Source organism: Mirounga leonina, unplaced genomic scaffold (assembly GCF_011800145.1).
Source record: "Mirounga leonina isolate KUSES-001 unplaced genomic scaffold, KU_Mleo_1.0 Mir_91, whole genome shotgun sequence".
Lineage (NCBI taxonomy): Eukaryota > Metazoa > Chordata > Mammalia > Carnivora > Phocidae > Mirounga > Mirounga leonina.
The window spans coordinates 15,613,191-15,635,715 of record NW_023270839.1 but is presented as its reverse complement, the minus strand read 5'-3'; the positions used below and the strand labels follow the sequence as shown (position 1 = coordinate 15,635,715).

The 22,525-nt window shown below is 35.3% G+C and overlaps 1 protein-coding gene across 2 annotated transcripts in view; it reads right to left on the bottom strand.

The window, feature by feature from the left end:
* The window catches only part of SPRED1 (sprouty related EVH1 domain containing 1), a 120,324-nt gene that overhangs the window by 59,163 nt on the left and 38,636 nt on the right, over window positions 1-22,525 (bottom strand). The window contains exons 1-2 of one of the 2 annotated variants that reach the window (XM_034994506.1): window positions 2,845-4,039; window positions 2,454-2,628 (exon numbers count right to left, since the gene is read on the bottom strand). In XM_034994506.1, the coding sequence (XP_034850397.1) occupies window positions 2,454-2,628; window positions 2,845-2,900 (231 nt within the window). In that variant the 5' untranslated portion in view covers window positions 2,901-4,039. Of the gene's footprint in view, window positions 1-2,453; window positions 2,629-2,844; window positions 4,040-22,525 lie in introns of those variants that run through there. The other variant, XM_034994507.1, reaches the window with a different exon arrangement.

Genomic DNA, 22,525 nt, shown 5'->3' with positions numbered 1-22,525 from the left:
CTGATTCCTGGGTCAGTGCTTCTATCAGAAAAACCTATTTTCTTGTTGGTCTATTATGATTCTCTACCCTAGGATTAGGTTATGGGCTCAAATTAACTCCTGACATAATGAAGTAAGTTTTCGTGTGTTCTTTATGAATCCGTTTTATTCTCACTAGCTTTATGTCAAAGCCACACTCTGAGTAACCACCTAATCCATCAATCTGAGGTTTCTCTGACTAGTTTCACTCCTAGTTAATGCAGACTTGGTCCCATATTTAATTATCCTAAAGTAAACTGTCCACCTTCATTAATGTAACTAACGATCTGTTTCACTCTGATTATTCCTTTTCTCTACTTCACATCTAGGTCATCTTTTCCTTGTTTTTATGCTTTTTCTAGCAAGGTTTTTTCTCCAACTCTTTCTCCATCTTTGACTTGTCTTCTCTTCTCCTATTTTTATGAAGCTAAAACATGCCTTAAATCTTCACTATTTCACTCAGTTCCTAAAATCTACAACCTCTCCTCCAACAACATTCCCATTATTATTAGCTCACACAAGAAGCATAAACTCCAGGACAGGTCACCACAGGCTCTTTCTTAGACGTTTACAAGGCTTATTTAAATAAGTGTTAGTATATGCCATCTACCATCTTATGCAAACTCAAAACCACCCTTAAATATTCAAACTTTTAGAGATGACATGTTAAATTTATTATATACACTTATGACTTCAACTGGGATTTCCTACAATCCTAAAACCACATTCTGGTTAATTGAGATACATTATCAGGAATGAATCATCAACTCAAAAAACAGAGTTGGAAAGCTTTCAAGAGGATTTAGGGTAACTCTCCATTTAATTGAGGCAGAAACTGGGGGACAGACAAGTTGGGCAACTTTCTAAATTACTAAAACAATTCAGTAATAAAAAATATCCAGAAACCAAACCAGAATTAAAAGTAGACTTATTCAAAATGTTCATGTATTGAAAGAATTATTTGGAACTTAAAACACATTTTCAGTAGAAATAACATTATGGATGCTAACTAAATGGGCTTACAAACTAGTCCACAATTACATATTTAAAGGGAATTCTAGTTATTTTTAAGAGTCTTGGAAATTTTTGGCATTTTATTCTAATCCTGCTTCTAAGTGTATGCTTTCCTTTGCTTGATGCAGAAATGACATTAACATTACTCAGCTTTTCAGGTATCCTGATTGCAGTTGGTTTTTGGCTCACAAATAAAAAAGAGCTTTCCACACTAATTAAAAGAGAGTAAATATCTAACATTACCAAAGTTTAGATTCAAATTTTAAAATACATAGATAGAAGAAAACACTCATCTGGGTAGAAGACAGTAGTGTTAAAACTTAGTCTGGCAACCAGGTAGTCTTATGAGCCTAGAATAACTAGATTAATAGAGAGTGAAGAGAAAGAACCTGAGAAAACAGACTCCAGAGTAGGAGCCAGTAAAATTTTCTGTAAGGTTCCAGATACTTATGGTCTCTACTGAAACTACTCAGCTTGTCATTGTAGTATGAAAGCAGCCAAAGACAAAATGTAAAAGAAAGGCTATGTTGCAAAAAACTTTATTTATGGACACTGAAATTTGAATTTTATGTAATTTCCATGTGTCACAAAATTTACTCTTTTTCAATTTTTTTCAATCACTAAAAAGTGTGAAAACCATTTTTTTAAAGATTTTATTTATTTATTTGACAGAGAGAGACACAGCAGGGAGAGAACACAAGCAGGAGTGGGAGAGGGAGAAGGCTTCCCGCGGAGCAGGGAGCCCGATGTGGGGCTCGATCCCAGGACCCCGGGATCATGACCTGAGCCAAAGGCAGATGCTTAACGACTGAGCCACCCAGGCGCCCCACCATTCTTTTTTTTAAAACTTGAAGAAGTTTTTTGTTTTTTTTAAGATTTTATTTATTTGTCAGAGAGAGAGAGAGAGAGAGCAAGAGCAAGCACAAGGAGGGGGAATGGCAGGCAGAGGGAGAAGGAGCACAGAGCCCGATGCGGGACTCCATCCCAGACCCTGGGACCATGACCTGAACTGAAGGCAGACACTTACCGACTGACCACCCAGAGGCCCTGTAAAAACCATTTTTAACTCATGGGTCATGCAAAAACATGTGGCAGGCCTAGATATTTCCGGTGGACTACAGTTTGTCAACCACTCTCCACTAGGGGAGAGTGAGAAAGAAGGAAAGGCAGATTGTACCTGGTTTAATAACTGGGGGGACTATACGTGAATTATATCTAATAAAAAATGTAGCTCCTTTCTAACACATATACATTCATGAGTCTCAGTTGCAAAGAACAGGCATATTTCACTGTCTTTAAGATTAAAAGAGCTAAGAAACATAATCACTGATCCTGGGCAAAAATCATTCTAATCAAACTTTAAGTAGATAATTCATTCTATAGAATCTTAAAATTACAGCAGTAGGTATATTATTCATTACCATTTTGTCCCTGAGTCGCTCTCCACGGATAAAAAAGTCAGCACAGCCATTCTCTTCCTGGTGAGGGACTTTGAAGACCGTGACGCAGCTTAGTCCACTCCCTCCAAGTGGTAACCATCCACCACTTGAGTCATCCCGGGTCATCACCACAGCTCGCACTCGTGCATAACTATTACTAAAACAGATGTAAAGATTAGAAATTAGGTTTTCTATAAACAAGAAACAGCCAAGCTGCAGTCTTATTTGAGAAATCAAAGACCACATTAGTTAATGTGTGGTAACTAAAATGTTTCCTACTTCCATGACAGTCCACAAAGTAACCTACTTGAAAGAGGTAAAAAACCACAAACTAACTTAAAAGGTTAACCTTCATTTTGAAGACTAAACTTACAACAAAAGACTGCAGATCTTGTTTTTCAATTCATCATTTGAGTAGTTGAAACACATCTGATTGCCATGGAACAATTATAAAGGACCCCAGAGACAAATATTGTCAAATTATATAGGCCACCATCAAACTTGTCTATTTATGTCCACCTGTTGCAATATAATCAGGACAAATTACTGCTATATTTTAGCACATTTAATTATGACATCTCTAAGTTTCTAACATTTCTAGATTATAAAGTGCTGAAACAAACACAGTACAGAAGCCACATTTTTTATTTCTTCTAACAACTGGGAATCTAAATCACACAGATCATATAAAGACAAATGTTCTATTTCAAGAACTTATCAAGCAAATTCATCTACAGAAACTTTTCATGCTCTCTTTTTAGCAGTCTCTAAAGAGACCACATTCTAGTTCTAGCCAGAATCATTTCCCAATATTAACCACAACTGTTCTTTACGTAAAATCTAAGAAATGTGTCACATAAAGTAGTATTTTAGATTACTGACATCTAAGCATTTTAGTTCCAAACTTTTAATATAATAATTATTAATGAAATCCTTTCTGAAAGTAGTATATCTTGAAAACTTCTTAGAAAATTGTATTAAATATAATTTAAACTTGTCTTGGTTACTATGAATATCAACTGAGGTTCTATGTAACAGTTCTGTGCTACTTAGTGTCTTTGCATGTTCCAAGTGTTAGGTTGCCAGTTGTCATTTCTATTGTCCTAGTGCTTGTCTAAAATCTCCCCCTAGTTGATTTTTTTTTTGCTTTACATATTTATACTTTACATACAATAACATATTGATCTTAAATATAAAATTCAACAAATTCTGACAAATGTACACATCTGCATAACCAACATGATAATCAAGATATGGAACATTTTCATGACTCCAGAAAATTCCCTTAAGCCTCCTATCCATCAAATAGGTAACCACTGTTCTGTTTCTAAACAAATAATAAGCTTTTACTGTTATGGGCTTTCAGTACCCATGGATCAAACAGAACCACCATTTGTACCCTTTTTGTCTGACTTATTTGACTCATTATATTGTTGTATTAGTTCACTCTTTTTTACTGCTAACTAGTCCTTCACTGAATAAATACATCACAATTCACGTGTTTCTTGTATTGATGGGCATTTGGATTGTTCCTAGTTGCTGACTATTCTGAATAAAGCTGTTATATAAATATTCTCGTACAAGTCTTTTTGTAGACATACTGCTTTCATTTCTCTTAATATGGAGGAATGGAACTGATGGGTTACAGGATAGTATGTTTAGCTATAAAAGAAATTTAACAAACTGTTTTCGAAGGTGGTTTTATCATTATACATTCCCATCAATAATGCATGATAATTTCAGTTGCTCCATATCCCTACTAATATTTGGTGTTTCTAGTCTTAAATTTTACTCATTATAGAGAGTTTACAGTGGCAACCCATTATGGTTTTAATATCAATTTCCCTGATGACTCATGGTGCGGAACAACTTTTCATATGCCCATGGGCCATTTATATGCCATCCTCTTTTTAAGTCTTTGGTCATTTTTTATTATGCTTATATTATTGATTTTTTAGAAGTTCTTCATATATTCTTGACCCAAGTCTTTTGTCAGAAAGCTTAGTATACTTTTAAAGTGTCATTGTGTTATGGTCGAGTGAGGAGTCTAAAGTCATATTTTTACAAGTTGGATCCTGACTCAGCAACTTACTAGTTGTGTGTCCTTGAGATAGTTACTGTATGCACCGTTCATAAACGTAAACAATGCCTGACACATAATAAACAATATGTAAGTATTAATTATTATTACTAAAACAAAGAATTAAAATTGTAGTAGTCATCCTGATAATTCAAAGCCAAGAAGGACCTGGGAAGAGATAAAATTTACAAAGTCAACCATAATTCTCTATTATTGGAGTCAAACTATCAAACTAATTCTTTAAGGGAAGTGCTAGAAGTCTTCAGCTTTACAGGTTACTGTTCTAAGCTTTTTATTATTCAGAGGCTCTGATTCTTGTTGGGGCCCCGTTCTTATCAATCTTCAACTCAGAGCCGGTCAGTATTCTATGAATGCATACCATAAAAAGCTGGTCTGATGGAAGTATCAAATTGGAGTCCTACTCTTAGGATGGGCTGGAACCTCTATTATAAATAAACATGACATGTATACCAAGAAGCCAGGGAAGCTTGTTACACTGAGAACCAGCTTGGAGGGATAGAATCAATACTAGACAAAGGTCATTTGGTTTGTCAAGAATTTAACCTAAGGATACCCCAGAAGCACAGCACATAACTTAGACGTATTAGATTCAGATTAACTTGTGAACTGAACTCATTCATTTAAAGGTCAATATGTTTGAAGTTCAGTGAAGTCACAAAGGTAGAACTTGGGTTAAAACCAAACTTCAAGTTCCCAACAAGCATTTAAGTCTTTATTTTACTGTAAGATCCTGACTCTTCCTTCTTACCTAATTCTGTAAGTAAACTGGGAAGTTTAAGAATTTTATCCTAGGTTCTACAAGACTTAAAAACCCAAGGAGTAAAATAACCCATTCAGAAGCTCAGGGTATATTTTGACTTTAGAGTATGAGAGTAGTTAACCTCTTTAGGGCATAGACTCTTATTTTTTCATCTTTGACTTTTACTAATTCTCATTTACAACTGTATAATGCTTCTCAGCATATTTTATATTTAAAAAATATAAAAATGTCCATAAGTAAGAGTATTAGAAAATATATAAAAATCCTAAGTAGTTATTTTAGGATGGTGAAGTTAGGTATTTCCCCTTCATTTCTGTTTCTTCAAAATTATTTTATAATTAATATTTATAAATTAAAAGTGATTTAAGTATAGAACTTACATTTTAACTATGTCTTGGCTTTACTCAAGATACTGTAAAAATTTTAAAATGTTCTTCTTAACAATGTATGAATGCATTTTTTCAAAAAAGTGTCCCTAACATAATTCTCTTTGCTAACCCAATTACTTTGTTTTCTACTTTATAAAGTGCCACCTAGAAGAGACGTATTGCCCTTTATAGAAAAAATCAGATAAAACAAAGATCTCTTTAGTAGAAGAGTAATAAGGCTGCCTGATTCACTGTTCACTTTAATACAATAAAAGACGTTTTAAAGCTAACCAGTAATTTATATACTTTTTTAAATCTCATGCTTTCATCTATACCAAATATGTCATTGTTTCCCTTATCTATTCAAGCCGATCCTTCAAGCTTTAAAGTATTCCAGGAGCTTATGTAAATAAATCTGTATTGCCCCTACTAGAGCCTTTGTTAGTTTATAATTTAACAACTCAGCTTCCAACGTTAAGACCTAAGACTAGAATACGTACCATAAAATTTTTCAATAAATAATAATGTGTGGGATGGGGTTTTGTTGTTTGTTTTTAAAAACAGCCTTCCTTCCTGCCAAGGTTAATCTTTTCACCTGTGCTTTTAATTCTTATAATCTCTTTACCTTCAAATTGTTTTCTTTTCCCAAAAGAAGTAGTAACTCTTTTGTATAAAACATGCAACCTCACCTGAAGACTAATGGCAGCTCTTACAAACTGTCCTATCTGCCTTGCAGCATAATAAAATTTGTACCTGTAATCCCCTCCTTAGATAAAAGTGACTTTAAAGCAAGGAACCAAACTGTATTATTCTATTTAAAATAATAATAAACATTTTTCCCTGATCATGTAAACAACAGAAGCCCATTCTAGTAAATGTGGAAAATAAGGAAAAATACTTGCCATCATAAAGTTAAAATTGGATCTTACTCTGTGTATCATATTTGTACTCTATTAGTCTATTAGTCTGAGACAACAGCTATTTATGATAATTTATTCTTATTGCTAAGAATGCAACAATTTCCCTCTTGAGCTACTTTAATACTTAGTTGAAAGGCACTTGTTCTCAGTGATTTATCTTAAAAAATCTGACAGTAACTACTTCTATAATTTTCTGAAATAGTTCAAACTAAAGCTCTATTCTTCCCTGTGGTAGTGGACTACACAATAACCACTTTTCAGCCTAGCTTTTATTCTAATGAAACGAAGAGGCTCTTATTGTAAAACATAGCTGGGTTACCTTTATTTTATTCAAAATCTAAACTGTATCTCAACTGCTAATCTCTGATCTCATCTGAACAATTATATCAAATATATCCTTTCAGCTATAGTCAGCAAATTAGAAAACTAATACAGAAGTCCAGGTGAGAGGTAATGTTGGATTGGCCTTGGGTGATAATAATGGACACAAGAGGAATGAACTGATTTGGGTCTATTTTGGTGGAAGAGCCAGGAGGACTTACTGATGGGGTTAAGCAAGTGTTCTAAAAATTATCTAAAATTCTTAGTCACCATGACCTTTATTTTCTAAAATTTTCAACTGGTACTTAAGTAAAGTTAAAGGTAAAAGAAGAAGACCAAACATGAAGATAAATTTTGCCTCTCTTATATTGATCCATGTAGTTTCTTTTGAAATAGCAGTACTGTATTACACATAATCCAGAATAACTCTAAAGCTGTACGTTATTGTATTTTGTGGTAAATTCCTATTACGGTTGCATGTTCAACTTTGCACATTGGCAAAAACATTTCCTATCAAATCAGGGTACAGTTATAGAAAATTCTACAAGCCCCAATAGTCTAATATGCAAAATGTCCTTGAATGGCCTTTTTTTCTGTTTCGTTTCTCCCTCATATCATACTCTTGCTCTGTTATTACCAAGCCTATTATATACATCTACCCAACTGTCTTCTTGCTCTCTTCATTCTTTCTATACTATCTCTAATTTTCAACTGAGTTGTCCTTCTATTGATTTGCATAAATTCTTTATATTATCAATGCTAATCCTCTGCCAGTTATGTGAATTTTAAGTATCTTCTGATCTGTGGCTTTTTTTTATTTTTGTAATGTCTTTCGAAGAACAAAGCTTTTCTTTTACCATGGTCAAATGTATTTCTTTTCCTTTATGATTTGTGCTGGTGACTTTCTATAAGATCTCATACATACCTATTTTAAACCTTTTACATTCTATTAAAAGATAAAACTTTCTTATCTTTTTAAAATCATTTCAGCACAGAATTCTCTACTTTCTCTGAAAGTAAAAAAGTCTTTAAGTCACCATGTCTGGCAGAACAAATATTCCTGTATCTACTGAATTATAGCCCATGACCACTGACCAGAAATTAAATCCAATTTGGTCTTTGTTTCTCAACTACACATGATTCTGTTTCCCCTGGGCACAGCAACCAAGTCTGCTATACATAGTGCTGATGAATTGAGACCTACCTTCATTAATTTCTTTTTGTATCTAGGGTCCACTATGGTCCAGAAAACTAACATTAGATCAGTTAAAGTGGGAAAAGGAGGCAGAAGAGGAGGTCAGAATCAGAGATTTGAAGATGCTATACTGCTTGGCTTTGAAGATGCAAGAAGGGGTCATGAGACAATGAATGCAGGCCTCCAGAAGTTGGAAAAGGCAAGGAAACGGATTCCCTAGATGCTCCAAAAAGAATGCAGTCCTACCACTACCTTGATTTTAGCCCAGTAAGATCTACTTGGATATCTAATCTTCAGACTACAATATAACAAAATTGTGTTATTTTAAGCCACTAAGTTTGTAGTAATTTGTTATAGTAGCAACAGGAAACTAATACAAAAGATGAGGAGGGCAAACCTTCCTGAGGATACAAAAGCAATCCACATACAGGAGGAAAAGATAACTATTTTCCACTTCTAACTACAACAGTATCAAACAAAACTGCTAAAATACTAAAAAGAAACAAACAAAAAAACGTAGAATCCCTTAAGATTTGTTCAGTACAATAAGGATTTATATTTTTCCATAAGGAGGTATTTATAGTGACAAAACATTCCATGTCCTCAACAGTATATTTAAAGTATTACCATCCAGGTATTAAGTATTATTTATTACAGAGACTGGGTATAAGAGAAAAAGGAAGCATTTAATAGAAGTAACTAAGAATGATATAGCATTTCACAGTGCAAGTACTTATTTTCTCAACTATAAAACATAAAGAGGATATTCAGAAGATAACCACATTACCACCCATTCATCTATTCACTTATCCAGAGAGCATTTATTTATATGCTTCATATAGAGACAAAATTTAAAAGTTATGATCTCTTCCTAGAAGCTCATAATTTAGTGGGAAATATAAATAGTGGGATATGTTGACACAAAGTGGGGAGTATAGGAGATGACTAAAATTCACATTTGATGTGGCTTCTGAACAGAAGTATATCAGGTGGAAGAAAAGCTACTAAGGACATTCCATGGAGGGAGCATGACACAAGTACGTCACATTTAAGGACAACATTAAGTTAACTTACTGGATCTTACTGTATCGGGTCTTTCATACATGGTCAAGATTAGTACTCTATTTATCACAATAAAGAGACCATAGGGTGACAATCTACCAAGGGAGTAGAATACTCTGATTTGTGTTTTTAAAAATCTCTCTAAGACCAAGAGCAGTAACAGGACTTGACTGCATCAACCCTAATGAGATAGGTTATTTCAACATTTTACAGATAAGGATATAAAAAACTGAGTTTGATTATAAAGGTAGAGGTCCTGAATTACTTGTTTTGTAGTGGCAACTTTAAACTTGGAACAAATATTATTTTCCACATGGTAATCACCAAAGCATCACATGGCAATTAATAGCATTGTGTTTAACAGCAAGCCAGATTTCCTAGATTCCAAAGGCAGTTGCATCATTTAAAAGTTATAAACTTGAGCAAATTACTTTGCTCTCTGTACCCCCATTCTCCTGGTCTGTAAATGGGCATAATAACTATCTACTGCAGTGTTTGAAAAGTGAATGAGGAAATGCAAGTAAAGTGCTTAGCATTTTACCTGGCTCACAGTTTGGTGCCCAATAAATGTTACTATTATAATGCCTTCATATATTAAATCAACTTTATGTTATAATATCTGCATTCTGAAATTGTCTAAATTTATCTCATTCTGTATTTATGATGGTTTTGTATAATAAACCCAGGAGATAGCTTTTTACTTTCAGTAAGAATTGTTAGCCACAGCTGGGTATCAAATATCAGTTCTCTAACTCTTCCACATACTGCTTACATGATGGAAGCACTTCTAACCAAGTCATAGGCATCTGGGAAGTCTTCCAGAAGAAGGAGAAATAAAACTAAAATCTAAAAAGGATAAATAAAGAGGTACTCACAAACTATCCCTTTAGAGTCAACAGTTCTAGGTTCTGCTAGACAATATCATCAACCTATGAAAGTAGTTTAAAACTCTAACAACTTTGTATGTCCTATACCTTCTGGACCCACTATTGTCAATTCCCCCGATTCCTTAATTACCAGCACCGATGACAGGATTTCATCTTTGGAAGTACTCTTGGTGTATGTTAGAAGAGCTGAACTATAAAAATATTCATTGTCAAAAAGAGACCGGAACGTAGAAGACAGGGAACCAATATTAATACCAGAGTTCATAATGAGATAAAAGCATTAGAATGAAATATAGTAGTTTTAAAATAATCTTACAATAGGAAAGGCCTAAGATCCAGAGGCCATTAAAAAATAAAGGGACAAATTCAACTATACGAAATACATTCCTGTATAGCAAAAACACCACACACAATATAGTAAAAAAGGAGTGACAAATTGAGAAAAAAAAAAAGATACAGCACTTATCTATTAGTTTTCTATTGTTGCCATAATAAATTACTGAAAACAGTGGCTTAAAACAACACCAATTTATACAGTTCTGTGTACTAGAAGTCCAAAAGGCTTCACTGGCTACAATTAAGGTGCTGGCAGCACTGCATTCCTTTCAGGGTAATACAGAAGAGAATATGTTTCTTTGTCTTTTCCAATTCCTAAAAGTCACCCACTTCCTTGGATTGTAGCCTCCTTCCATTCTCAAAGCCAGGAACATAGCTTCTCTCTCACCCTTCAGTCACATCTCTCTCTGACCACCATCCCACTGTCAGGAAAAAGTTCTCCACTTTTAAGAATGCAATACTATGTAGCCAGGATAAAAATGAGGAAGCTCTTTATAGTGTCAAGTGAGCTGATCTCTAAGTTTTATTAGGTTTGGATTTTTTTTAAGGTACATTAAGTATGTTTAGTATGCTATCATTTGTGGGGAAAAGACACACATATGCTTGCATATGAATAGAATCTTTGCACAATAGAACTGATTAACTGTTTCTTTAGCAAGGGAAAAAGATACAAGAGTAATTTTCCTTTCATTAAATACTCCTTTACATTTTTTGAATTTTGTATTATATGTATGTATTATCCTTTATGCAAAAATGTATTTACCAAACTCTTTTTCTTTTTAAGATTTTATTTATTTATTTGACAGAGAGAGACACAGTGTGAGAGGGAACACAAGCAGGGGGAGTGGGAGAGGAAGAAGCAGGCTTTCCGCAGAGCAGGGAGCCCAATGTGGGGCTTGATCCCAGGACCCTGGAATCATGACCTGAGCCAGAAGTAGGCGCTTAACAGACTGAGCCACCCAGGCGCCCCGTATTTACCAAACTCTTAAACACACACACACGCTCACGCACGCGCGCATACACTTCTTGAAAGGGCTATGATCTCAAATGGTACTTGTCTCTGTAACAAGAGCTAACAGTCTTTGTACACTTGTCATTTATACAACAATGAATTTTTAATGGAATGCAGATTGATTTTAACAGCCTTCTTGCCCTCCCTGATGTCAAAACCTGCCCCACCCTGCACACTGAATCCCTCCCAAGAACCTGAAAGAACCAGTATCACTGTTCCCACCTTTTTACAATGTATAATTCTCCCTAATAACAGAGACTTGTTTAAATATAGCCTAGCATCTCAGCCCTCTCCACATTCCATAAACATCCCCACAAATTACATCATATTTATGTATTTCTTCTAAAGATATGGGGCTCGTTAAGGAAATAGGACATGCCTGAAGGAAGTTGGATATTCGCATGTTGGATGTACAAATAATGGGCATCTTTTTAAAAGATTTTATTTCTTTATTTGACATAGAGAGACACAGCGAGAGAGGGAACACAAGCAGGGGGAGTGGGAGAGAGAAGCAGGCCTCCTGCTGAGCAGGGAGCCCAATGCGGGGGCTCGATCCCAGGACCTTAGGATCATGACCTGAGCCGAAGGCAGACGCTTAACGACTGAGTCACCCAAGTGCCCCTCAAATAATGGGCATATTATGAAGAGATACAAACAGAGAAGGTGAAAGGTAAGGGAGGGAATTCCTTAGTCTTCCTAAGTCTTGCACCTAAGATCAAGGATTTGAGAAGGAAAGGCTTGAGAGGGATTCCTGGGTGGTAGAAGAATGATTTCTACCCTTTGAAAGCAGACATAGGTTTAGCAGAACGGTATTCTTACAGACTCCAAGGTGAACATGAACAATCTCTAACTTGTAATACATTATCTAGTTATATTTCTTACTTTTCAAAAAGTCTTCCCTGATGCCTATCATTAGGTTAGGTATGTCTTATAAATGCTTCCATCATGTAAAGTGTGAGTAGAAGACTCAAAATAATTCATACTTGATAGTTAGGTATGGTTAATAATTCCTATTTTAAAACCAAAAGGGGACACTGATTTAGGGTAAGGTACATGATATCCTTGTATGTACCACTATGTAATTACATGAGAAGTTCCTTTCTACAAGTAGGAAGGCACAGTAATCTACTTCTCTTCTTTCTTGGTGCCTTTAGTAAAATTTTATTGCCTGATCTTATCTGTGCTACCAGAAATATTAATGAAAAATGTGTGGGCTTATGACTAAGATGAAGTAATTCTCATCTAAGTGCATCAGGTCAATACCAAGAACATTTGGTGAGAGATTACCCCTCTTTCTGGTCAGGGAACAGACGCAGGGAGATTCAGATGGCACTCATGAGGAAGTAATTCTTTCACTGTCAACATAAATGTTTTCATTAAGAAATCCAGCAGAATCCTTTATATTTAGTACCCCCAACTTTTGAATATGTTGCCAATCCTTCTATATGGTTTTGTACATGTAACCTTATTTAGTAGAGGTGATGAGCATTTACTTTTTCAAATGCACCTGGAAGCAAGTTTTGAGAGTGAAGTTTTATCCATGCTGAGAATGTATACAGTGCCTTGGCATTTAATAGCAAGGAACAGAGGAATAATGAGGGTAAGCTGACAACCCTGCATATCTAGGATGCTAATTCTTCACTGATTAGGCAAACAAGCTGAGGATGCTAAAAAGATATGGAGTCAGTGGCAGGGACCAAAATTAATCAGCAGAATAATCTCAAGAAAAAGGAAGTATCTCTCCATACAGTATTTAAAAAACCACCAACATGAATATCTGATAGTCCTGGATATGCCCAACATTTGAAAGTCCTAGGAGTACCTCCATAAAATAAGGTATTTAATAAATGCTTGTATAATTGAATCCAGAAATAAAAAAGAAAATCAGATGAAGCAGCATGAAAAATGCTCAACAATTCTTATAAATACCTATCAAGAGTGCTTTTGGAAAAAAGCAGACAGCCCAAGATCATTTAAACACTTAAGCAAATGAGAATCTAGTCAAAATTTAGGAGTCTTCAATGATGTAGGTACATAATTATACAATGTTAATAATACTTTATCCTATAGAAGGAAGTTTAGAGGTTCTCTAAAAATGCCATACTAGTCTGAAAATAAGAAGTATAACAGCAAATAGCTAGTCCTAATTGTGTAACTGCAGAACCTCTGAGAATTTTAGACATTATTCCTTCCAAATGCAAGATAAATGAATTCAATTTTCACTGAAAATGTAATACCCTACAGTAGTGTGGTCTAATAGAAATATAATGCAAGCCATATATGTAATCTTTAATTTTCTAGTAGTTATTAAAAAAGTAGAAAGAGTAAGCTGACAGTGAAAACACCAGAGAAGGTTAGCTTCAAGGGCCCATCCCTCAACAGAAATACTAAAAAGCAGAGCAAATAATTACAATCAACTTTGTCAGAACTCTAGAAAATAGTCAAAGATTTACAGCGACCAAGCAAATGTTAAATCTAAGGGCAACTTGAGAATGGTAGGAAAGCTTTGTGGCACTTGCCCTTGATCTAACCCCACCCCCCACCCCCACCCTCAGAGGTGGTCTTAAACATGGCAACCTGTGTTCTCAGCATGGGATCCTGGTCCCTGTTCTGGAGAAAGCAGAGCCAACTTCAGTCTCAAAGAACTGCATCTGGAGCTCTGTGAAGGACTGACATAAGGTGCTTGCATTCCCTAAACACATCGTAAGGCAAATGAACAACCAGCTGCTGCCAAGGGCAAAATATTACAGATGGCCAGTAATAGATGTACCAAGAGCCTGGGAGGAAAAGCTGGGAGAGTTTCTTTAGGGAATTAAAGCAATCAAAACTGATGTTATAGACTGGGGAATTTAGAAAGCCACATGCACAGCCAGGACAGAGAAGTTCTGAAAGACTCTTAAGTTTTTATCTTGGGCTGACCTCTAAGCTCAGCACAAGTGGGAAGTAAAGGGTAAGGCAGCTATAAATGGCTTGGCTAAGCACTGAAACAGTGCTATGATACAGAGATAATATGTTAAGACTGGGAGAGTTTTTCTTTTTTTCTGTTTTTTCTTTCTTTCTTTTTTAACTCCTGGAGCTCAAGGAAATCTCTGTCAAAACATGAGATGACCCCAGGTTTTAGGAAGAGAGACTTCAGAGACCACACATGGCAAAGAATAAAGACTTTAAAGTTTAGAAAATTAAATAACTACAGCCCACAACCAGCAACAAACCCTGAAGAGTGGGAGAATCTGATTTCCAGAGTTATTACATTATGATATTCAAACTGTTCAGTTTTCATCAAAAATTTACAAAGCATAAAAGAAACAGGAAAGTCTGGGCCATTCACAGATGAAATTAACAGAAACTGTCCTTGAAGAAGCAAAGACATTGGACTTACTAGACAAACATTTCAAATAAACTGTCATAAATACACTCAGAGTAAAGAAAATCAAGAAAATGATGAAAATGAGGTATGAGCAAACAGAAAATATTAATAAAGAAACAAATTATAAGGGGTGCCTGGGTGGCTCAGTCAGTTAAGCATCTGACTCTTGGTTTCAGCTCAGGTCATGATCTCAGGGTCCTGGGATCAAACCCTGCATTAGGCTCCTCCACACTCAGCGGAGAGTCCACTTGAGGATTCTCTCTCTCCCTTTCTCTCTGCCCCTCCTCTCTCTCTCTCTCTCAAATCAATCTTAAAAAAAAAAAAAAAAGACAAATTATAAAAAGGAACCCAACAGAAATTCTGGAACTTAATATAGTAACTGAAATGAAAAATTCAGTAGAAAGTTTAATAGCAGGTTTGATCAGGAAGAAGAATCAGTGAGCTTCAAGGTAGGTCAACCAAAATGATCCAGGTCTGAGTTGGAGAAAGAAAAATAAAGAAAAATGAACAGAGCTAAGAAATCTTTGAGGCACTATCAAATGTACCAACATACATGTAATAGAGAATCTCAGAAAGAGAAAAGGGAAACAGGCAGAAAGAATATTTGAAGAAATGAAAAACCTTTACAAACTTGATAGAAGACATAAATCTACACATCCAAGAAGTTAAACTCCAAAAACAGATAAACCAAAAAAAAAGTGTTGAAACTGAGACACATCATAATCAAGTTGTTAAAAGACAAAAAGTCTAGGGGGGTGCCTGGGTGGCTCAGTTGTTAAGCATCTGCCTTCAGCTCGGGTCATGATCTCAGGGTCCTGGGATCGAGCCCCGCATTGGGCTCCCTGCTCAGCAGGAAGCTGCTTCTCCCTCTCCCATTCCCCCTGCTTGTGTTCCTTCTCTTGCTTTGTCTCTCTCCTGTCAAATAAATAAATAAAATCTTTAAAAAAAAAAAAAAAGACAAAAAGTCTTGAAAGCTGCAAGAGAAAAACTACTCATCATATACAAGGGATTCCCAATAGGATTAGCAGCCAATTTCTCATAGAGAACAATGGAGGCTAGAGGCAGTGGAATGATATAAAGTGCTGGGGTGAAAAGGTCAACCAAGAACTCTATCCTTCAAAAATGAAGAAGAAATTAAGATAACTAAAAAGTTGAGGGAGTTGCCACTTGTAGATCAGCTGTATAAGAAGTGCTAAAAAGAATCCTTCAGAATGAAATAAAAGGACACTAGACAGTAATTCAAAACCATATGAAGAAATAAGGAATTGTGGTAAGGGCTACCACATAGGTAAATATAAAGCCATCATTATTCTATTTTTGGTTTGTAGATTTTTGTTTCCAATAATTATAAATCTATATTAATGGGCACATTAATGTATGAAGATGTAAACTGTGACAATAACAACATACAGTGGACCTGTATAGGAGTACAGCTTTTATGGGCTATTAGAGCTAAGCTAAAATCAATTTAAATTAAGGTGTTATAAATTTAAGATGTTAACTGTAATCTCCTTGGTAACCACTAAGAAAATATCCAATATACATATATAGATAGATATAGATATAGGTAGATATACATATATATATATGAGAAGAGAATTGAAAATACACTACAAAAAAATTAAATGCACAAAAAGGAAAAAAGAGGAAATGAGAAACAGAAGAGGTATAAAATATACAGAAAACAAATGGCAAACAGGCAGAAGTATTTCATTATCAGTAATTACATGTAAGTGGATTAAACACTGCCCATCAACTGGCAGACAGGATTTAAAAAAAAAAATCATCCAACCATATACTGTCTACAAGAGACTCACTATACATTGTCTACAAAAGACTGACTTCACATCCAAAACTACCAATAGGTTGAAATGAACAGATGGGAAAAAATATTCCATTAAACAATAACCAAAAGAGAGCTGGAACGGATATATTAATATCTGAGAAAATAGTCTTAAAGTAAAACAAAAATTGATACAAGAGAAAAAGGTCATTATATATTGATAAAAGGGCCAATTCATCAAGAAGGTGTAGCAATTATAAATATACATGCACCAAACAGCAGAGATCCAAACTATACGAAGTAAACACTGACAAAATGAGGAGAGAAGCAGATCTGCAATAATAGTTAGGGACTTGGATACCACACTTTTAATAATGAATATAACATCATCTATAAAAAACAATCAAGCACTGATATGCAACAATGTGCAACCTCACAAAGATTACTCTAAGTTAAAGAAGCCATACACAAAAGGTCACATATTATATGATTCAATTTACATAAAATAACCAGAATAGGTAAATCTATAAACAGTAAATAGGTTGTTGGCCTGCGGATTGGGGAGTAACTGCTTAATGTATATGAGGTATGTTTTTAGGGTGATGAAACTATTCTGAACTAGATAGAGATGGTGGTTGCACAACACTGTGAATGTACTAAATACCATTAAATTGTACACTTTAAAACAGTTAAATATGTGATTTTTTCCTCAATTTAAAAAAAAGGAAAAGGAGGTAAAATTAATAATAGTATATTTTAATTAATCCAACATATCCAACATAATGTCATTTTAATAGATACTCAATATAAAATAATGAGAATTTTCCACTTTTTTCATACCTAAGTCTTTGAAATTTGGTGCACATTTTATACGCAGCACCTGTTGATTCTGACTAGTGCTCTATAGTCATGTAGCTAACAGCTACCATGTTGGACAGGAAATCTAACAAAAAGATTATAAAAATAACTTGTCAGGTGAGCATATATTGAAAGAAGACATTCTTAAAATCTGGAATGCTCACTTTCTCTCATACAACACTTGCAGCTAATCCCCAATGCCTTCTCTTTGTTATAAACTGAAGTAGCCACCAAAGAAATAAATATATGCATATTTCTACCTTTCATTTTATTTTCTCTTCTGGAATGCTCTTTACAGCAATATAAAAGACCCATAGTTAATGCTCATCTTAGCTTCTAGAGGCTATAAAGGCTTCTTCTTCTGGTGAATTTGGAGAATTTATAATCTCTATCTTTCATTATGCAGTTACTAGTTACGATTCCTCTAGCTTTGCCTTGTATCATTTAGCTTTAACCATCTCCCATTTACCACATCTTAAATTTCCCATACCACACATAGTGCCTTGTATAGACGAAGAACTTGATTTGACATTCAACATGTTCCTGTTCCATCACAATTCTCTTCTACTACAACTAATGAACACTATCTCATCTGCAGGTCAGGATAAAATCAAAAGAACATCTGCAACATCTACCACACAATGTGAATTAGCTACCTAGCATCTTCAACTCAAGAAAACATACCACAGGAAACACAGCAGAGCAACTTCAAGACTCCTCTTCAGCAGGAGTCCTCATAGTGATTCAGAGGCTATTCTTTAGCTCCTTAACTGATAGTTCAATTGTAAGGGAATAAAACCCTATGGGTATGAAATTAGGAGCGTATAGAACCATTCCTGCTTAAAAGCTCCAAACAGGAACCAAAATATATAACAGTACCATGGATATAGTTTCTTGGAAGTCCAAAGGGATATACCCAGGTAAAAGAATACACCATGCTCAGGGCAGAGTAAAGCTCTGGCTCCCCACCCAGTATACGGCTCATTCGCAATTTTCCCAGTCCAGATGCTGTTAACCAGTCAGCAATGCTGCCTAATAACACAACTCACATTCCACTTTCATCAGGATTCCAGAGAACCCGAGCTTAAAAAAATAACCCCAAATCATTTTCCATAAAGAAGGAGAATGGAGGGGCACCTGGTTGACTCAGTTGGAAGAGTATGCGACTCTTGATCTCAGGGTCATGATATCCAGTCCTACACTGGGTGTAGAGATTACTTAAATAAATAAAACTTAAAAAAAAAGAAAAGGAGAATGGATTTGTTTAAGTTTTTTTACTATTATCTAAGATTAACTGCCAATTAGATGAAGACACATTTACATACATATTTTATTTAAAGAGTTAGTGTTTGGTCACTGTAATTCATTCTATTACTATCAGCTATCAGAATATGGATATTGCCTCATATATAATTTATTCATTATAATAATATTCTAACTGTATAAGAATAAAATAAGTAAAAAATGACCTTAGTATTACTTACACATATATTTTTTAACAATCTGAGTTGCAAATCTGAAAAGCATTGCTGCCTTTAACAAATAAGACATACTCCAACAATATATCCTCTAAAATGTCACTGATAAGGGGAGAAAAAAATTCTAGTAGCATCTCATTTAAAAAGCGGACTGTGGGGGCACCTGGGTGGCTCAGTCGGTTAAGCATCTGCCTTCGGCTCAGGTCATGATCCCAGGGTCCTGGGATTGAGTCCTGCATCGGGCTCCCTGCTCAGTGGGGAGTCTGTTTCTCCTTCTCCCTCTGCCTGCCACTCTGCCTACTTGTGCTCTCTCTTTGTCAAATAAAATCTTTAAAAAAAATTTTTAAGTAATATAAAAAAAAAAGTGGACTGTGAAGGAACATTTTGAAGTAACATCAAATATGTACCTGGAGTTGTGGGGAGAGATAGCAGGAGAGGAAGTTTACAAGACCTGTCAGTCAATTTGTACTGGCACTAAGTAGATTTTAAAAGTGGAAAGGCAGGACATATGCTCCTTTGAATCAAGCATTCTGAGGAGAAAATCTGGCAGCTGACAATGAACCAAAAGAACAGGGATCCCTTTGGGGACCAAAACAGACACTTGATAACATTTCTCCAATTAAGATTAAAATAACTTAGATTCAGTTGCAGAGCTAGTTTTTCTTACGGTGAGATTTCCTTAAACCCTCATTTTTTCCAGACCCAATTACATAGATAGTAAGTGATAGAGCCAAGTAGTCAAATAAAGGTCTGAATAGAAAGCCTCTGCTTTTTATCATCATTTACAACCAAACCAACGCATGGTTGATATAACTCACTGATCAAAAACAGTATTCACACTCTAAGTATACATCTACTCTAAAAATAAATTTTTATCTCAAGGTTCCAAGAAGCTTTAGAATTCTCATAGAATAAGTTAAGATGCTATCTACTTCTCTTGCCACATGTCCATGTACACACATGTGCACACACAAACCCTGCCGGCATGTGGACACAATACACAACTGTCAGTATGGAAAATTTAGCAGGATTCCTGCTATTATGCTGTTTGAAGTGTACTGACAATGCTTCAAATCAAAAGTGTTTAATTTTTAAATAAAGGTGACTTCATTTTAGAGTTGGCTCTAGGGGCGCCTGGGTGGCACAGTTGGTTAAGCGTCCAACTCTTGGTTACCACTCAAGTCGTGATCTCAAAAGTTGTGAGATGGAACCTTGCATCATGCTCCATACCCATCACGGTGTCTGCTTAAGACCTTCTCTCCCTCCTTCTGTCCCTCCCCCAACACGCTCACTCGCTTGTGCTGTAAAATAAATAAATAAATCTTTAAAAGAATAAATAAAGTTGGCTCTGGTTAAGATTCCTTATTTATCTCCCTCACCCCATTAGCTCCAAATCACAAAATCCTCATAGTTACAGCAGAAATGGCCTCTTCTCAGAGTTCAAAAGTCCTGGAATTGAGTCTTATTGTCTCTGATTTGTTTAGCTTGGGTTACTAGATAATTCCTAAACAAATCACACCTATGAAGGATCATGCAACTCAAACCAAAGGCCTCAAAGTAAAGAAGGGATGATTCTCCCCAAAGAGTAGGGAGCTCTTCTTTTAACAGAAGAAGAATCAAGTTACAGTTGGCAAACTAAAACAAAAGATGGCCATTACAAAGGAAACATGGGTGTGGATTTAAGGTAAAAAAAGTCACTTAAGTAGGTGGAACATGATGAAAGAAGACATAAGAGTATGCACTGTATATGTTATTCTTGTGTGAGTTGGAAGATTACTGAAGATGACAAAAATTAGACTAAACAGGAATCTTACTGGTCAGGCTTTGCATATTCAAAAGGAACTATTGCAGGCTTCTGTGCCAGGGGCATATCATTAAATTGGTATATAAGAATAATTTTATTAAAAAATAGGATCAGGAAAGCTTGGAAGAGTCAGGAAGTAAAGAGAGAAAGGCAGCTAGAAAGATGCTATCTGAATTCAAATATTATTTCAGTAATGAACCCCGGGAATACAGCAATGTCTTTACAGATAGAAGTACAAGGCAGAGTCTTAGATCTATTCATTTAAACAAAACTCATAGAACAAATACTATGAAAGAAACAGGGAATACAAAAAATATAGGAGTCAAAGATAATCTCCAGGATTGGAAACTTGTAAAGATTCAGTCTAGTGGTGCTGCATGCAGTGTAAGGGATGTAGAAAAAAAGTCAATCTAGCATCAGAGTTTTGTTGTCAAGTGTAGTAAGAACATTCAAGGGGAATAACTAAAAAGGCATGGAGAGCATAAGTAATTCAACAGTTCCTAGCACATAACAGATGAAAAAAAAAATCAAATAGATGGATGGATGGATTGGATGTCTTTCACAAGCCAAATAATACACTGAACAAAAAGTATCCAAAAATGAATAAGACACAGTCCTTGCTCTCAAAGAATTCACAATCCAACTAACTAGAATAAATAATAAGGGAAATGATTTTTTTAAACAGCCATTAGGGTTCAGAGGAACAAGTGATTAATTCTGGAAATGGAGCTTCGAAAGTGAATCTGAAGGCTTCATAAAAGATAAGTAGAATATGCTACTGAGACTGAGCTTTGGGAGAAATACCCCTTCTTTTAAGAAAGAGAGGAGTCAGTGATTGGGGTCACAGTACTTAAGGTTGGCAGGAAATTTTGAGGAAGAAAGTGTAATGAAAGCCAAGACAATGATTTCTGTCTTAATATATGAAAGATAAGCCTAGTTTATTGAAAGTATGATTTGAATGCAAAAGTACTAATGGATTGATATCATTAACTGTGGAACACTCATTTCTCCAGTAACAGAATAATTAAAGTAATAAGTCAGATTCTGTTGATATCTCTTTGTTAAATCATATCATTTTAAGATAGTCTGCCTTTTATAAAGGAATAGCTATAAAATAAATGTTTGAATTTTCTGTCTCTTCTCCTTTCACAAATGAGACTCAGATTCAGCCTATACTGATAACTGTAACATAGGTCTTAAGCAGAAATCAAAAACAAACCTAAATGAGCAGACTACTGCTTTTAAGTGTGTACTTGCAGTGGTGGAGACTGGCATCTAAAGGGAATACTTAACATTCCACACTCTACTCCAGCAGCTGCCTTGTAGAAATGCAGGCTCAATATTATGAGAATATTTTGATCTTTTTTAAAGAAGCTAGAAATCTTGCCTATATGAAATCTGAATTAAGTACTGGTTTATTGGGGCGCCTGGGTGGCTCAGATGGTTAAGCGTCTGCCTTCAGCTCAGGTCATGATCCCAGGGTCCTGGGATCGAGTCCCGCATCGGGCTCCCTGCTCCCTGGGAGCCTGCTTCTCCCTCTGCCTCTCTCTCTCTCTGTCTCTCATGAATAAATAAATAAGATATTAAAAAAAAAAAAAAGTACTGGTTTATTTATGTGTGGACTAGTTTTACCTAAAGTTTTTATCTTCTGTCTTAGACAAATAACTATTCTTGAGTTCAGGAGAAATATAAATTATGTTTATCCATTTTTACCACTACACTTCTCTTTCTTTTTTAAACCAGAAAACTATACATAAAAACATAGCATGTTTTGGGATCTCCTCAACAATGCAAGCAACAAG